We start from the raw sequence: 17,127 nt of genomic DNA, 5'->3' as shown, positions 1-17,127 counted from the left end.
AAATATTGATTACTTTTTTTTTTATTTTCCATAAAAACTTTCTTTAAATGGATTATTAACCAGTATCCTAAGAGCACTCGTTAGCATTTTCCAAATTTATTTATGTTATCCTCGCACTACGACTAGCTGCCTAATTTTCACTCTCTCTAGAGGAAGTACATATGGTGTTGAAAGTAAAACCTATTTATATGCTTCTTTTTTAATTTTTTTTTTTTTGGGATATAAGATGACAATATTTAAGCTTTTAGTTTGGGGCAAATCCAAACACTAATTATCGTTTTACATTGCTTGGATGTACACTAGTTTGCATAATATCCACATTTTCTAAAAATGTCCACACTTTAGTGCTCTCATATAATTGCTTGTATAATAGAAAAAATGATCCTACTTTAGCCAACCAAGTTTAATATTCGCTCTTTCCCTCTCCCTTGTGTGTGTGTGTTTGTTTCTCAAAAAAAAAAAAAAAGTTTAAAATTCACTCATATTAGGCCATATAAAGTTGTATAAATATACATGTTTGTTACAGTAACCGTGTAAAATTACACTGATACTATTCATTTTGTAATTAGTTTTTTATTCTTTCTTTACTTATCCATGAAGGAAGAAAATGAAAGGTGATTGTTGTGTGTGAAGAAAGGAAAATAACTAAAAAAATAAGAAAAATTGATATTTAAATGAAATGTAGTGTAAAATAGATAATCTGATTTAAGTTGTTTTGAAAAGTGAGTATGTAAATTAGAAAAAGTAGGTTTTTATGTTAAAATAGATAAAAAAAATTTTACACAGCCTACGCTAAGAGTGACAAGTTTTATTATTTTTATTTTTATTTTTTATAAATAATAATGATAATTATTATTTTAAATTTTTATGGGAGGTAGTGTGTATTAGGAAGTGTGTAGTAATTATTGCTCAAATCCAAAAGTGGCATGTGCCTACAAATTTATATGTAAAAAGGTACATATTTTTCATGTTTTTCCCCAATCTTTTCTAAATTTTTTACACATATCAGCACTTTTAAAATTGTCTTTATGTACCTAATTAGGACTAGGTTCTGCTAATTCACATCCTTAACAGAGTTTACTCTTGTGATTGCAATAATTACACAAGGTTGGCATCTTCATGCGATTGTATTATGTGTACTCTTGTCTGTTTTTTTTTTTTTTTAATAAATTTTTTTTAGAGTTTCAATTTATGACATTCACTCCTGATGATAGCTCTTATCATCAAACTAAGATACCAATCGGTTTTTGGTGTAGATAGGGATTGAACCCTAGAATAGATATCTTATTCAACTATTAGAGAGTTTACCAATTGAGCTAATTAGAACTCACTACTTTTGTCTGGTTAATTAATTATTTATTGGCAAAAGAGCTACAAATTAACTTCAATGTTTCTAATGGACCGTGGCTGTAATATGAATACTACAAGACCAGCTTAGTTCAAGTATTATGGACAGTGGAGGATTGCTAAAGGCATTTTTTTTTTTTTTTTTTGTTCTTTGATAATTTGAATCTTAGACGTGTTAGTTAAGAATACCAGAAAATGTCAATTAAGTTACAAGACAATAGATAGTGTGCATGCTGATCCGCTATAAATTATATGCAACACTCAAGATCCAAGACATGCAGCCTCACTTCCACAAAAAAATAATAACTCAAATCACTCCGCAGTCCTAGACTCCTAGTGAGACCAATCACCTTTTGTTTTTAATATCTGTCTTAATTTTACCTTACTTTTTGTTGGTTTCTACCAACCAGGAGTTGTTTATGCTTAAAGCAAAATCAACTGTGAAAGCAATCTTTGCTTCGTGTATTTCTCATTATATTGTCTTATGGTCTGTCTTCTGTTGTACATCCATCTCACTCATACACCTAAAAACAAACAATACATACAAGTCCAAAGCAATATAAACAAACACTCACTTTATATACTTACAAATGAATACATGTAGTATACAAGTAACTCAGCTTTGCCCTTCGATAATAAACAAACCTCATATGATGAAATGATGCAAAGATGAGAAAAAAAGAAAGGGTTTTTTACCCCTTCTTCCCCAAAAAATTAAAAAAAAAAAAAAAAGGACAAAAAGAGTAGCCTAAATCTCTAAGTGTCTAAATAAACTAATGCTATGTACCTGGCACTGGAATCTTTGTTGGATCTGTCCAGCTTTGCAAGCCAGGCCTTTCCTCACAACATACAAAGAAAATGACAGGGTGGTTCAATATCACTAGACTACACACTTGTATGCTCATCATCTACCTTTCCCTCAAAAGCTAGTGATGGGCACAACCCACAAAAATTTGGGCTTACTTGGAAACAAAAATCACAAAAAGGAAAAGCAAAGAAAAAAAAAAGGCAGACTTCAGTTTTGTAGTCCACCAATATGACCAAGTAGCCTCCCTCTCCATAAAGAGACTTCCACTGAATTTTGATGAAAATGCAGAGGTGCATTGATGCATTGATGCCATGCTATATTGAACACAGCAAGGATGGTGCCTTCTTGTCCTAATTTGCAGTTGTCATTCAACTCCAATAGAGAAATCTGCATGGTAGCAAGTGCACAAAATTAATCAACAAATGACATTCCAATTCAATTCTAGGAGAGAATGAGTAAATGGAACAGAATAATACCTGTAATTTTGCTGTTGGGTATAGACATTTAAGCTTAAAGTGAATATATAGCACCATCCCCCATCTTCTTGACACGAACTTCGACACTCCTGAGATCACGAAGATGTTGTAAAATCTCTTGGAGAAGATCTAAACCCTTGTCTCCTTTCCTCAAGGAGCTTATACAATGCTTTAGAAACTCCCTATCTGCCTCGAGTACTTCTAGCCTCTCATACACATGATCTACCTCCTCTTCAATGGCAAGCTTCTTCTCCATTTCAAATTTGGCGTCCAAGGGTGTCAGCAATGCAACATGATCAAACCCTTGTTCATGTCCATTCACCAAACCATCTTCACAGTCTTCACCAATTGCATCAAAAAGGGGAAGAAGTCTCTTTGCCTTTGACCCTTTGAATCTTAGCTCCTGATGATGCTTTCCATTCATTTCCTTGGAATGACCATTTTGATCAACACCATTTACCTCAGTGTCAGAATCTGAATTCTTATGGTATCCATTTCCATTCTCATGGAAGGAATAGCCAACCGGTTTGACATCCTCAAAATGTTGTACCTCGTCATCACTCAATGTAAAAAGCTTCTCTTCCAACTCCTTGAGCTGCTCTAGAATTGATAACCTCTCTTCTTCAAAGTTTGCCAATGATTCCTCCAAGAATACAACTGCATCAGGAGGAGTGTTTTGGCTGCTACTTTCTTGATTGCCATAGAAGCTATCTTCTTCCTTTACATCATGATTCAGATCAATAGATATTCCATCACTATCCTCAGTATTACTACAAGAAGCAGTGCTTCTTGTGCTACTCTCTCTCCTTCTTGACATCATTATTCTCTCTTTGGCCTCATAATCGTGGACCTTCTTACGATATATTTCCAGCTCCTTTTCTAGCTCATGATTCTCTTTTTCCCTCTTCACCATAAGCTCATTCAATAGCTGCAAAGCTTCTTGGTCATACTCTGATTGCTCTTCCATCATTCTCTGATACTGCAAAGCTTCCATTTGCATTGCTGCCTTCTCTTCCTGAAGCCTATTTATCATTGCCATTGTCTGATTGGCTGCCACAGCAGAAGCACTTCTCTCTTCTTCTAATTCTGCATATAGAGCATTCAAAGCCTTCCTTTCCGCTCTAAATGCTGATATTAACTTCTCCGTGGTCAGCTCACCACCTTCTATCTCACTAATGATACTTCCATCCAAGGACTCTTCTGTTCCTGATTCTCTCCTCTCAAGTAGTAACAATTTCTTGTGCAAGTGATGTAAACTATCCACAGAAGTTGGTGTATCAGGAACTTTTTCTTCCTCAATTTCATTTAGCTCCAGACCGAAAGATATATGACTATTTATTTCTTGCTTTCTTGTTTCTATCGACATGGTTTTAAATTCTAAAAATTCTTCCTCAGCTTGCTTAGAACCTAACATAAGAATACAATATTAACATATGCCAAAGGGTTTCCAATTTCTAAAGTTGGTTAAATAAAAACCTAAAGCTTACCATTATCATCATCAACATGCAAAATGACAGAGCTTGTGGAAGGATCTTCCTGTCTATGTTCATAAGAAGGAAGAGCCTCTAGGGTTTGAGCCTCATCAAGTGGCTCCTGATCAGGAATCTCTGTCCCTATCGAAATTTCCACATCCAATTCATTGCTTTGCATTTGAATTGCTTCTTCTGATGCTGCATGTAATGGAAAAACGTTAGACCCGTGTATATACACTCAAAATAGAGAATAAAATATAATTTAAATGAAATTAAACAAAATCTAATACCTTGATGAGCATCTGAATCCATTTCTCTTGCTTGATCCTCATCCTCATCATCATCATTAGATGATGTTTGAGTGGCTTGAGTTATAGAAACCTGTTCAAATTCTTCCTTCGCTAAATCTTCAACTTCTTTATGCAAAATAGAGGTGTTCTCAGTCTCAACCAGAACCATGGATTCAAGCACTGAAACCTTAGGTTCCTCCTCACTCTCAAGGGCTGAAAGTAATGCCACCATCTCTTCTGAACTGTGCCAATTCTCTACAACCGGTTGTGCTTGTGCCTCAATGTGCATATCAAAATCCAAAATAACATCTTGATTCTCACAATATCCTTGATCTTCCAGCTTATATATAGGTTGACCTTGGTCTTCCGTGGTAGCAGAGCCGCTCAATTCAATTGGAATCAACCTACAATCTTCTTGATCAATGTAAAACTCAAGATGCTGTGGCTGAATTTCATGGAAGGTGTCTTTACTCAAATTGACGTGAGCCACGGTCTGATCACAAGACTGATCATCCATGGATAAATTCATATTACTCTCTTCCTTAACGGGTTCTAGCTCTTTTTCTATAACCATATTCAATTTATCGTCTTCATCAACGACCAGTTCCTTGCAGCCGAAGTCACATACAGAACCGTTCTCCTCTGCCTCCTCTTCTCTTCTTGCAGACTCACCATCCATGACAACATCAGAAACTATCTGAATTCCCCTGTTTTCTCCAATACTCTGTTCATCTTCACATAGATTAGTAACAAAATCTGATTTGCTTTGATCAGATTGATCACCTTCATCAATTTGAGCAACAATATCAGCCTCTGCAATAAAATTATGTTTCTGGGTGTCATCAAAATCCTCCCAAGAAGGCTTGATAAGAATACAAGGAGGGTAGAACTTGTTGCTCAAGTTCACACTCACACTGCAGCAAGAACACTTCAAATTCCCTTCCCCATTTTCACTGAAATTTTCATCACCACTCTGAATCACACCAATCTTGTTCATCCATGGAAAGAAAGCATACCTCTTTGAGAATTCGGGACTATCAGCTGGTTGCAATGAGGATGAGCAATCCTCGCACATATCTTGCAATTCAGCTAGTTTCTGGTGATTCAAGCAGTATCCCAGTTTGGAAATCTCAGACGCATGAGCTTCACAAACAAGATCTCTATAGGAATTCTTGTTCTTTCCAGGCTCTAGGATATGATCAATCCTAGAACACCATAAGCAGGGCCTTTTAAGACCAAAGTAATCTGCAAATTTAATGATCAGATAAGAAAACAGAGAATTTAGGAGGAGGAGAATGATCAGAATCCATTCTAGGATGGCATAGATTAGCATAAGCGTGATTTTGTTGGTGTTTCTATGCAACATGGTGGCAAACTTGTTTGCAGCCATTGATGCTGCTATGCTCTTCGGATATACAGAGATGTAACTCAAGGCAATATTAAAAGAGAAAGTTTGTAGGCTAGTTTAGTGTTGATGCTGAGAGAGACAGAGAGAGAGATTGAACAACATCAAAAGAGAAAGATAGAACAAGATTTGGAACTGTTTAAGAGAGAGAGAGAGAGAGAGAGAGAACAAATGAAGATGAGGAAGTGGTTTTATTTCGAATGAGAAGACTGTTTAATGGAATGACAACCGAAGGAGAAAGAGGACTAAGAGGCTGAGCAAATAGACAAAATGTGTGTTTGAGTCTAATGTAATTAAAGAATGTTTATATTGAGGCAGCATCAATATTACTTTTGACAAAATAAATTAACATTTAATATTCAACAACTTGTAGATTACATTAGATTGCTGTGGACATAATAGTGGATTCTGATTTTCTGTTAGAAAATGGAGCATTCTTTTTTGAAAATTTGAGAGCTTGATTAAACTTTAAAGCAAGAAACTGAGTACTGAAATATTCAAATCAATAGGTAGGACTTAAAGAGACCATGGAATCACCTACACAAACTGGTGCAAATTGTTTTCAACAATGGTATGTGAATGTCATTAAAGAAGATAAAAATGTGGATTCCATATATAGAATACATATTTCTTATAAGTTACAAGAGTAGGTCATGTGTAGGTGTAGCTAGGGTCTTCTTCTAGTTGCCGTCCTAACTTATTATGTAATCTACCATATACATATACTCTCTGCAACAGTCAACGTCAACCAAAATTTATAAACATAGTTTATAATAAAACTTTGGTGGAAGTGGATCTGTATGGATTATGGCTATTGTTTTTTTTTTCCCCCAATTTTTTTGGCTGAATAAACACTATTTTGATAATAGGGTTTACTTCTAATTTTTTGGGGTTGACAATAAATCTGACTAGGGGAATAGATTTAACTTCTGATCAAACAGACAAACACTCTCTCTCTCTCTCTCTCTTGGCTACTCCTGCCAGCTCCATCCCAATTTTCTTTTTAGGCCAACAAAATGGGTGGCCCATCAACCCAAAAAAATGAGTTGGAGGGGGACCACTCTCAAAGTAACTTGTAGGCCCCGTCTAGGATGCAGATGCTTGAGTTCATCATGCAAGTCTATTTCTCATTGAGCTTTTTATTTTTATTTTTAATTTTTAATATGAAAATTATTTATTTCAGATTTCACTTGATTGAATGAAAACTATTCTTAATGGCTTAAAGGGTACTTTAATTTGTGGGCGTTCTCTCATTATTAAATCATTTCATTTTGTTCATATAGGAGCCTATGGTATGAATTATGAAGTAGTTGCCCCAGTGGGGCAATCCATAAAGACCTATACCAGACATTAAAAATATAATAGTTTATGTTAAAATATATTAAAAAAAATGATAAGAATGAGAAAGGGGAAACAAGATATTAATATGATTCAATCTGATCGCTTGCAATTCTATATCTACAATGGAAAGCTTTAAACGATTACATCTTTATTAGGGGTGTCCAAGATCAACCGAACTCGACGAAACTAGCCAAACAATAGTCAACTGACTTGGACTCTGATCGATTCGATGGAAATGGCGGGTGAGCGAGGTTGAAACTCGAAGAACCCGACCAGTTCGATATTCCACCATTTCCTTTGAGTTTTCAAGCACCAATCATTAATTTAGTCAAAATATGGTAAGATCTAACTCTCTCTCTCTCTCTCTCTTGATATAAGGAGATTTCGACCAAATCTAATAAGATCTCGACTGAATTTGGCCAAATTTGACAAAATCTTAGTTAGATTTGATTCAATCTACTCCCTTGCCATAAACCCCGCCTTCAACTAACACCCAATGAGGCCTGATCTAACGTTCCTTCACAGTCAACGATGAGTCTTGATCTCCCCAACCCAAAGTGGTTGGGTCGAGTCCAGATTGGACACAAACCCTACCTGTGGTATAACACGGAACTTTAAAACCACATTGATACATGGTATTATAAAAGCACACTAACCTATAATATTTTCAAAAATTATGGTCTACATATTTATGGAAATATTTTTATATATTCTAACAATTAGTAATATTTTAATATATTTTAACAATTTATGTGATCGGGTTGAATTCTGTTTCAAAGAAAAAGAAAATGAAAGTATAATATCAGAGTTGTCCTGGAGCAGTGATAAAAGCATGCTAAATGATGATCTGAAGTAAAATTCAACTCTCACTGGTAATTTTACGAAAAGAGGTTTTGTGCCCATCCTTGCACCACAAAGGAATTAAAAATTGATTCAACAGATGCTTATATATATGAATATGCACCAGTTTGTAATTCATAGAAACCGTGGACTATATACAATTGAAGGAAATCCTCTCAATTCATCAAAATTATATATATACATATACAAACCTTTCTAATCAGCATAGAAACTAAGGAACCAAATTCTGGAATGTTATATCGTCATCGTTGAAAATTCATTGAGATTATTTCATTTCATGTGGTCATTTTTTTGGACAGAAATAGGATGGCTTGAGAAACTGTAATGCCTAGCTAGTCTGGCTGCTTGGGTATAATTGGATGGAAATTAGGCCAGGGCTGCACCGCCAAGCGCCGACCCATTGCCCCTTCCTCTTTTTGTTTTTCAAATTTCATAATTATTATATTTTGATCTTCTCTACCCACTGCTTTATCAAATCAAGTCTCAACCCTATGTACTAACCATTATATTTTTATTTAAAGCAAAAATAAATAATAATTAAACCCATTATATTGCTAGGAAGTATAGAGGGGTGTCATACTTGTGGCATACCAGTGTAACATCTGTCGTATCATGTTATAATTTTTCAAAAATTGCTTGTATCGTTGTGTCGTACTCATACCCGTATTTGTGTTTCCAATACTATATGTTTATTTACATCAAATCATATTTTATATCTCCCGATCCTTTTTAGAGGAATCTTACTTTTATGCTTGCTTTTGCTTTTGTCAATTTTACAACATGAATTCTATATGTTTCATATTTGTCCCACCAGTTCCTAACTCTGATTCCATTCTAAGTTAATTTCATTAAAATAAAAAGATTCCATTCTAATTTAAATTTATTTTATATCAAAAATATAAATGAATTTAACTGGAAAAAAAAAAAAAAAAAAAAAAAACCTGACTTTGCTCTCTCTCCTTCTCTTCTACTTTTGCTGATAATAGATAAATTTAGAGCTACTAGCCTACAAGTAGACAGCACAGAGAAATCCATTAAAAAAAAAAAAATTTAATGGACCTTTTATTGTAATTTTGTAATTAACCAAAGTATACTTTTTTAAAATATAGGGAACCTTTTAAGGATGAGATAAAAGTTCTTAAGGGTTAAAACCAAGAATTTGAAACAAGACTATCTTTATTGGAGGACAAATTAAAAGCTTAACCTTCTTTCAAAAGTTTATTTAGAATTTATGTCGTGTTTTCCTTTTACTTTATTTCTCTTTAAGCTTTTAATTCTTTGACCTAAAGTATAACCTTGTTCCCACAAAAGGCAAATTTAAAATTGAAATGAAAAGGGTCCGAAGGCCATGAACATTACTAATTTCTCTCTTGCTTTAATTTTGCGATACAAATTTCTCAAAAAAAAAAAAAAAATTTTGCTATACAAAATGCAATAAAGGGGTGCAAATCAATGTCCAAAAGAACCAATTAATGAGCCATTGTATTGGGATTTTGTCATTTTGAGCACTTATATAGAGAGTACTAAAAAGTTATATTCACTAAGAGCTTTGTAGTGTTTAATTTGTTAGCATATCTCCGCGTTTTTAATAAAGATAACAATCAAAGTTCAAATCCTCATTCTCTAATTATCGAATTATTAAAAAAAAATTTATTTTTGATACATCTTAAAATTGTTTTTATATATATATATATATTGTTCCACTCTCTGAATGGTCGTGTAGAGGTTTTTCCACATAGATCCTATTCCTAATTTCATGCTTGAGAATTTCAAATTTGACGCCTAAGAACACACTATAAATTGACTTTTATTAAAAGAAAAAGAAAAGAAAAAACGATATATATTATTGGTGGTACCCTTACTCAATTGGAGAGGGGACCCGTGGGCATCATCTACACAGTTAGCGTGATTACAAAGACATCATCCAAGAAAAAACTAATTATAAATCATAAAGTATTTTGCTTAATCGTGTACAATAATCATACAATGGACCCTATTTTCATTTTCAATGATAACCCTTAAACCTTGATTTTAAGCATCCATATGATTTTAAGGGGCCATGGTTAATTTATGTCAATGCCAAAAAAAATGGCTTTTTATTTTTTAATTCTTTTTTTTTTCTTTCAAACTTTCAGTTTCGTGTTCAAATTGTGGCTTAAGGCCCTTGTGAAAGGGTCATAATTTGATGGCTATGCCCATTGAAAATTTAAAAGATATCATATAGGAGTATATTTTCTTTTTCAAAATAGTTTTAAGGCTAAAGCATCGAATCAGATTCTATTTCACATTGGATAAGCTCGATAGTTGTAGTGTCCACATCTACAGAAACTAACCATCCTGACCCCAAATAAAGGGGAAAAAAAAAGAGAGTATCCAAATCTACTTGTCCAACATTGCTTATCCAACTCCAAGAAAACAAATTTGGATATATAGCAATTTTTAATTAGATAAGTGATAATCTTTCATCCAGTGCACCTGAGTATTAAACGAGATATGATCCTAACACTTGTCACTTGGTCATTTTTAAACACGTGTCGTGTTCGTGTCCTGTGTTACGCAAACCAAACCCTTTTGCAGACAACCAATATGGGTAGGTGGACATGAACTTTAGCAAGCATGATGGTGAAAAATGCAGGCGAGGATGGAGAGGTACGGGAGGATAGACTTTTGGTATGGTCCCACAAAGATGGCCGCAATTTGACCATGTGCAGTGATTTGTTAATCGTAACACGGGTGGTAAAACATCATATATGTCTCTCAAACGGTGACACCAGTTCTTTCCTTTCGTACCATTATATATGTTACTCACCTTTCCAAATGCCTAACATGCACTTCACTTCAATTATGAGTATTATGCATTGCACTTCTATTGAAATATTTAAATATATACTTGTTTTTCTCTGAATATATATATATACATACACAGTGTTTCTAGGAGCTACTATTGTTGGATGTTTTTAAAGACATCTTATGATTTTTATTCTTATTTTTTATCTATTTAGTTTTCCTTTGTCGGGTTCATGGTAATTGTAATGGATGAAAAACAAAATTTGATAGTTGATTTGGTAAATATGGGTAGGAAATTGGAGCTATAGCTGAAGTTCGATATCACTAGTTCTAGTTTCAGCACAGACAAAACATGGTAGGACACTGAACAACAATGAGCACTCCAATTTAAACTTGGGTTAGTTAGGAAAAGAGGGAGTTCATGGAGAGCAAGTTCTGGGTGTTGAATGTGTACCTCTTGGTGAATGGGAGGGGGGTATTTATATTTTATAACTTCTTTGGCACATGCTAGACAGGAAAATCATCATGATATTTATATGTTACTTTTGACTAGATGTGACACGCCCATGCCTGTTTTGCCGGTCTGGGCGCTCTTCCCAATTGGTAAAGAATCATGTTAAGGGACATGTCACATTACAATAAATGCTAAGTGAAAGGCTTATGTGAAGGTTAATGAAGTAATTAATGTGATTTTGATTGATGTGACGTTCAATGCAACTTTTGGGACAATGGAGTCCAATCACAGTATGGTAGGCATACCACTCTTATGACTGATAAGTCTTCAAGTCCCGACCATACTAAAATAAGTTGCCATAATGCTCTTGCTCATTTATTACCCACCCATAATGCAATTGAGAGATTTCTTAGCTTAGAATAATCCCATTAAGTTGAAACTGAGTGCATATAATAGTTCTTAACTACGTTTGTGTTCTCTCTAAAAAAAAAAAAACCTACGTTTGTGTTTGTATTTACTGTCATTTTGTCATATATTTTGTTCAAATCAATCTCAAGCCCATGAAAAGGAGAGGGTAATTACATTAGGTTTATGTACAACGTAAAATTTTAATCATTTTATTATGAATGAATCCAATACATATAGTTAACTCTAACTAATCTCTTGAGAAGAATTTATAGCTGACTCTAAAAAATGCCATTATCCTTGACCAATTGGGTTGTTGGTAGTGGGTTTTAGCACTCTTGGCCATATGTCTAGCCTTATGGCTGAGCTCTTTTGCAGGACACAAAAAGCCATCTCGTTGCCTTTGAATAAGGTATCTTGAACATTGGTCATGTACTTCGAAACAAAATGGATTTATTTGTTACTCACTACGAACATGATTCCCCCTGTTTTATTTATCTTCCTTTATGTGGATTACAAGCATTTATTATCTAGAGTGAGACACAAACCACGGATCGTTATGTATTCAAAGAAGCTATAACGGGTGTATGCATCCGTTAATATTGAAGAGTGTAGACCTTTTGGTAAAGGATCACTTTTACCATGAGTACACTTCCTTTCTTTTTTGACATCATGCCTCACTTGTGTCTCATACTTAACTACTATCCTCAATAAACAAAGCTTCCATTTTGATTAAGAGAAAAATAATTTTGTTAGATGATCTCTTCAAGTATGGTTTGTTTGTTATTGTTTTTTGTTTTTGTGTTTTTTTCACATTTAACAATGTATTCTTTCATACAAGTAAAAAGTGAATATCTAATATAAAAGTATGGATATTGTGTGAAATAATGATTCCTCATTTTTAACAAGGATTAGTAATACATTTCTTTCACTATCTAGGCACCCTTCGACTGTTCTAGTATTTGCAGTTTGCACGGGCCATGAGAATTTTTCTAAAATAATATTATTATTATTTAAGATAAAGAGAAGAAAGGGAATTTTTTTTCTTATTAAAAAAAAAAAAAAGAGGAAGAAAGATATGAAAAGCCTACACTTGTACGCATGCTAATAGGCTAGTTCGATTGAGATCTCTAATATAATGAACACATCATGGTCATCTATATGTAAGTTTCTTGATATCAAATGTTTGCTTTATTTATTATTATTTTTCTAAATGTTCCTTCATTTGAAATGTTTACATCAAACATAATCCATTTCCACTAGGCCAAAATAGTATATTCATTTCCCAAAGCCGGTTGCGCTTTAAATAATTGTAATGAAATCGGAATCCAATACTTAAAATAAAGCTACCCAGACTGCGATTTCGAATTTGTCTCTTTGTTTTTTTTTTTTTTTTGGTTATTATTATTTTTTTTTTTTTTCAGTCACTCTTGAGATTACATGTAGGTGACGCAATATTCAGGAATAAAAGTATAAAACTTGTAAAAAAAAAAAAGAATCAAATATCTAATTTAAGCTTCTGGTCGACACCGACAGAGAGAGACGTAGATCACACAAGCATAAAGTAATAGTACAAGGGAGAAAAAAATAAAGGATAAATCATAAAAACTAATTTGGAGAGAGAGAGAGATTGGGAAGAGCCCTTTCAAAACGTGTTGGAGGACTTGAAAAAAAAAAAATCCATTGCAATGTGTGTAAGCATGTGTTTGCCTAGAAATTATTTTAAGTTTTGCGTTTTTGACTGGGTTCTATGGTACTGTTCAAAACCTAGTCAAATTTGTGAAAAACGTGTATAAGTAGTAAATCTGGGTCTCACGGTGTTTAAAAATTATTTTGCTATGGTATTTTTAATAATAAATGATGATACTGAAAACAATACCACCAATGAGTCGCACGTTCCTCACTCGATCGCAAATGGCACCTGCACAACGAAAAGGAGTAACCTAGCGGGGGGTACCGGTGTGGTACCGGCCAAACACCCTCCGAAGGTCAAGTTAGAATTATTCTCGCTGCTCTAGAGTGCTAGAGAGGGTAAATTATGCGTACCTTGGTTTGTGAGAATGCTTGGGTTTTTATAGTAGAGAGGGCTGACCCTCTTTTCCTTGGAGTAGAAGTCTTTTCCTTATCGGAGTCTTCCTGGGCGTATTTTACGGGATTCTTTCCATATAGGAGTCTTTAGGTTCCATGAAACGTGGGGAGCAAGTTATTTACTTATACGTGCAAAATGGACACTTTATAGACTGACGCTGTCAGTTTATGTTATCCCGTCAGTCTATGCTTACTCCGTAAGGTTCAGGAAGTTCGGCCCTATGTGGAGTTCTTTTGCCTTACATCACCGTCAGCCTAGAAGGTATGCTGACGGCAAGACCACCTCGTCATCCTTGTTAAGTCTGCATCTTCACCCTTGCCAGGTCTGCACCGTCGCCTTTATCAGGCACGTGCCGTCACCCTTGTCAGTCACGTGCCGTCACCCTTGCCAGTGTTTTTATCCTCATCATTTGCCCCCTACTCCATACCTCCGTCACCCTCTGCACTGACGGGTTATGGAGTTTGTTTTCAAAAGAGGCAGAAACATCGCGTAGATCTGAACATTTAATGCCCTGGACAGGTGGCTCGTTCCCATTGGCCTCACTCCTGACGAGATGTCGCTTCGTCTTCCGCGCCATTTTTTCCATATATATAAACAGCGTTTTCAGTCATTTTTCACTATTTCAACCCTGCTGAATTTGTGGAGAGACAGACCGTTGCTCACCTTTCATCAGCTTCACCGCCATCACTTTACCGTTGCTGTCTCTAGAGCCGTCCAGAAGGCTTCCATACCGGTGAGTTTTCATCCTCTCTCCTTACTTCTTTTTCTTTTTATTTTTTTTTTTGGCTCATAAGTGAGGCCGTCAGCCTAGGTACTTAGTTTGAACCCGTCACTTGTAGGTAGTCAGATGTCGAGTGACGCGTCTTGTGACGAGTCGTCAGTCCGCGAAGGAGCGGGCTACGACGAGGCCTTTGGTTCTGGAAATGAGTCAGAGTTCTCCCTCCCGTCAGAGAGAGAGTCGTCAGCCCAATCTCCTGACAGTGAAGAGAGTTTTGCTGAGGGAGATGGGGATGAGGGAAGAGGGGATGAAAATGATGGGGTTGGAATGGATGTTGACGGGGATGGCATAAATGTTGACGGGGATGATAGTGACGGGGCTGAGAGATCCAGTGAAGGGACCTCGGAGGGTTCCGGAGATAACCGTCCCTTCATTCTTCCTGAGGATTGGGCCGTCAACAAATTTTTTCCTGGGATGAGTGGTAAGGTCTTTAGGGAGTTACGGGTTCGCTATCAGATCCCAGACCACATTCCCATCCGTCTCCCTAGAGAGGGTGAGAGGTGTTACTCCGGGCGGACAGCTGACGTCGGTATGTATGACGCCATGTTTGCTGCGGGCCTGAGGTTACCGTTGACGGCTCTGCACCGTCAGCTAGCTGATTTCCTAGGAATATCCGTCACCCAGGTTGCCCCAAACGCCTAGAGGACTTTTATAGGAGCTGAAATCCTGTGGGGCAGCTTTAGTGGAGGGCACCATCAGCTTACACTCGGAGAATTTTTTTATTGCTATAGGCCTCATCACATTGCCTCGTCTAAGGGGACTTATCATTTTAATGCCCGAGAGAAAGGGCTACGGTTAGTGTCAGATATGCCTGACTCAAATAGGAACTGGAAGAGTAGGTATTTTTTCGTTGAAGGGACGGACTGGGTGTGCCGTCAGGAGGAGTGGGCGACGATGCCCAGTGGCTACTTTGACAATACCTGGGCCTTTGTCAAGGATTCAGGTTAATCCCGTCACCCATGAGGCTCGTGCGTTTTTTGAAGTGACGGTGCTAACACTTGTTATTTTTTTTCTTTTTCCAGCTTATACCCGTCCGCATATAACTGACGAGCAGGAGGAGTTCATCCATCGGATTCTAGAAATTCCTTTGGAGGACCGTAAGTGCAGGGATTTGATTACCCTTGACACCCTCCATCTATACTGTGGGGGCCCAAATCCGTCAGCGGAAGCTCGTAGGTTGGAGGAGTTTGCGCGACGTCGTAAGTAGACTTTTATTTTTCCGTCAGTTTCATTATTTCCGTCACTTTTCCTAAAGTGTTTTCTTTTGTGTTGTAGAGATGGATTCTGCGAAGCAAAGGATTCGGGCTGCCGCAGCTCGTCAGAAGGAGGAGAGGAAGGCCAAGGAAGCAGGGGGGGAAGCCTCGTCAACCCCCACGGCCGTCGCCAAAGTGGCGAAGAGGAAACCTGACGGGAGTGACGGCCGTCCCTTAAAAAAGCCTGCCGTCACTCCGTCAGTCGAACCATTGAAGGAAACGTCCCCTCCGACGTCTGGCCATGGTGCGGGAAAGGGGGTGATGACTTCCGCTGGTCCCGTCACTGAGGGTCCGTGCCGTCTCCTAACCCACAAAGAATATGCCGTCGGGGAGGTTGAGTCCCTGATAAAACCAACGGACATGGAGCCCTGTGATCAAGTAGGGACGGAGGATTTAGGGGCGTCGGCCCTCTTTGATCTCTCCAGGGTAAGTTTCTCACATTTTTGGGTTGAACATACCGTATCTTGTTTTGGCGTACTTTTTATCTGACGGATATGCTCTTTCAGGCCTTGGTTCGTTTCAAAGCCCTCCGTGACCGTTGCGTGGCGAAGGAGGGGGTCGTCAGTCGAGTTCGCAGCCATAACAAGAACTTGCTGAATCAGCAGGCTCAGTATAAGGAAGCCGTCCGTATACTGAACCAGGAGCTGCAGGATGTTACTACTAAACTGACAGCGGCCAGTGGCGAGAACGTCAAGCTCCAAGGAGAGGTGACGGCTCTGGAGGAGAGGCTACAGACGGCGGGGGCTGACGCGATCAGGGACTTCAAAACGTCGCAGTCTTTCATCGACTCATGTGGTCAGTATTATGGCACTGGGTTTGATGATTGCCTTCGCCAGGTTGCGTCGGCCTTCCCGGATCTGGACTTGTCTGGGATTACAATGGACGATGGAGACGACGTCTCTCTTCAGCCCGAACCCACACCGGAGCATGACGGCAGCGTCGTCCTGGCTCAGCCTGCCGCTAATCCTACAGCTTCCGATTCTCCTGCTGTTATAGTGGACGTTGAAGACCGTCTTGCTGACGGCAATCCTGCTGACGTTCCTGCTGCCTAATTATGGCTTTGTAGTTTGTTTCTTTTTTCTTTTTTCATCTCTTCTGGAAAACAGTTGTAATTTTTAGACAGTTTTAGTTTTAAACAGTTGTAATTTTAAACAATTGTAGTTTTAAACAATTGTAATGTTTAAGTGCCCTTGACGTTTATGCATAGTTGCATTTCATTTCCGTCGCTTTTATCTCTATCCCGTCAGCTTTACGACCGTCGGTTTACAAGTGTTGTCTTTTGACATCTTTGTTGGTCCGTCAGTTTTGAGGACCTTGCCTCAGATGGTTATTCCACCTTATTGGACCGTCAGCCCTTAGGC

At 37.2% G+C, this 17,127-nt stretch overlaps 1 protein-coding gene across 1 annotated transcript; it reads right to left on the bottom strand.

Moving 5' to 3' along the window:
- Positions 1-1,907: 1,907 nt before the first annotated feature.
- Positions 1,908-6,106, bottom strand: LOC126717658 (myosin-binding protein 2). The gene is made up of 4 exons (XM_050419497.1): positions 4,394-6,106; positions 4,119-4,301; positions 2,632-4,038; positions 1,908-2,542 (listed from the first exon to the last, which is right to left on the bottom strand). Exons 1-3 carry the CDS (start codon positions 5,781-5,783, stop codon positions 2,666-2,668), a joined length of 2,946 nt encoding a protein of 981 aa, XP_050275454.1. The 5' UTR covers positions 5,784-6,106; the 3' UTR covers positions 1,908-2,542; positions 2,632-2,665.
- Positions 6,107-17,127: the final 11,021 nt, after the last annotated feature.

Source organism: Quercus robur, chromosome 3 (genome assembly GCF_932294415.1).
Source record: "Quercus robur chromosome 3, dhQueRobu3.1, whole genome shotgun sequence".
In the NCBI taxonomy this organism is placed as follows: Eukaryota; Viridiplantae; Streptophyta; class Magnoliopsida; order Fagales; family Fagaceae; genus Quercus; species Quercus robur.
The sequence above is the reverse complement of the archived record's forward strand: the minus strand, read 5'-3'. Positions and strand labels throughout refer to the sequence as shown.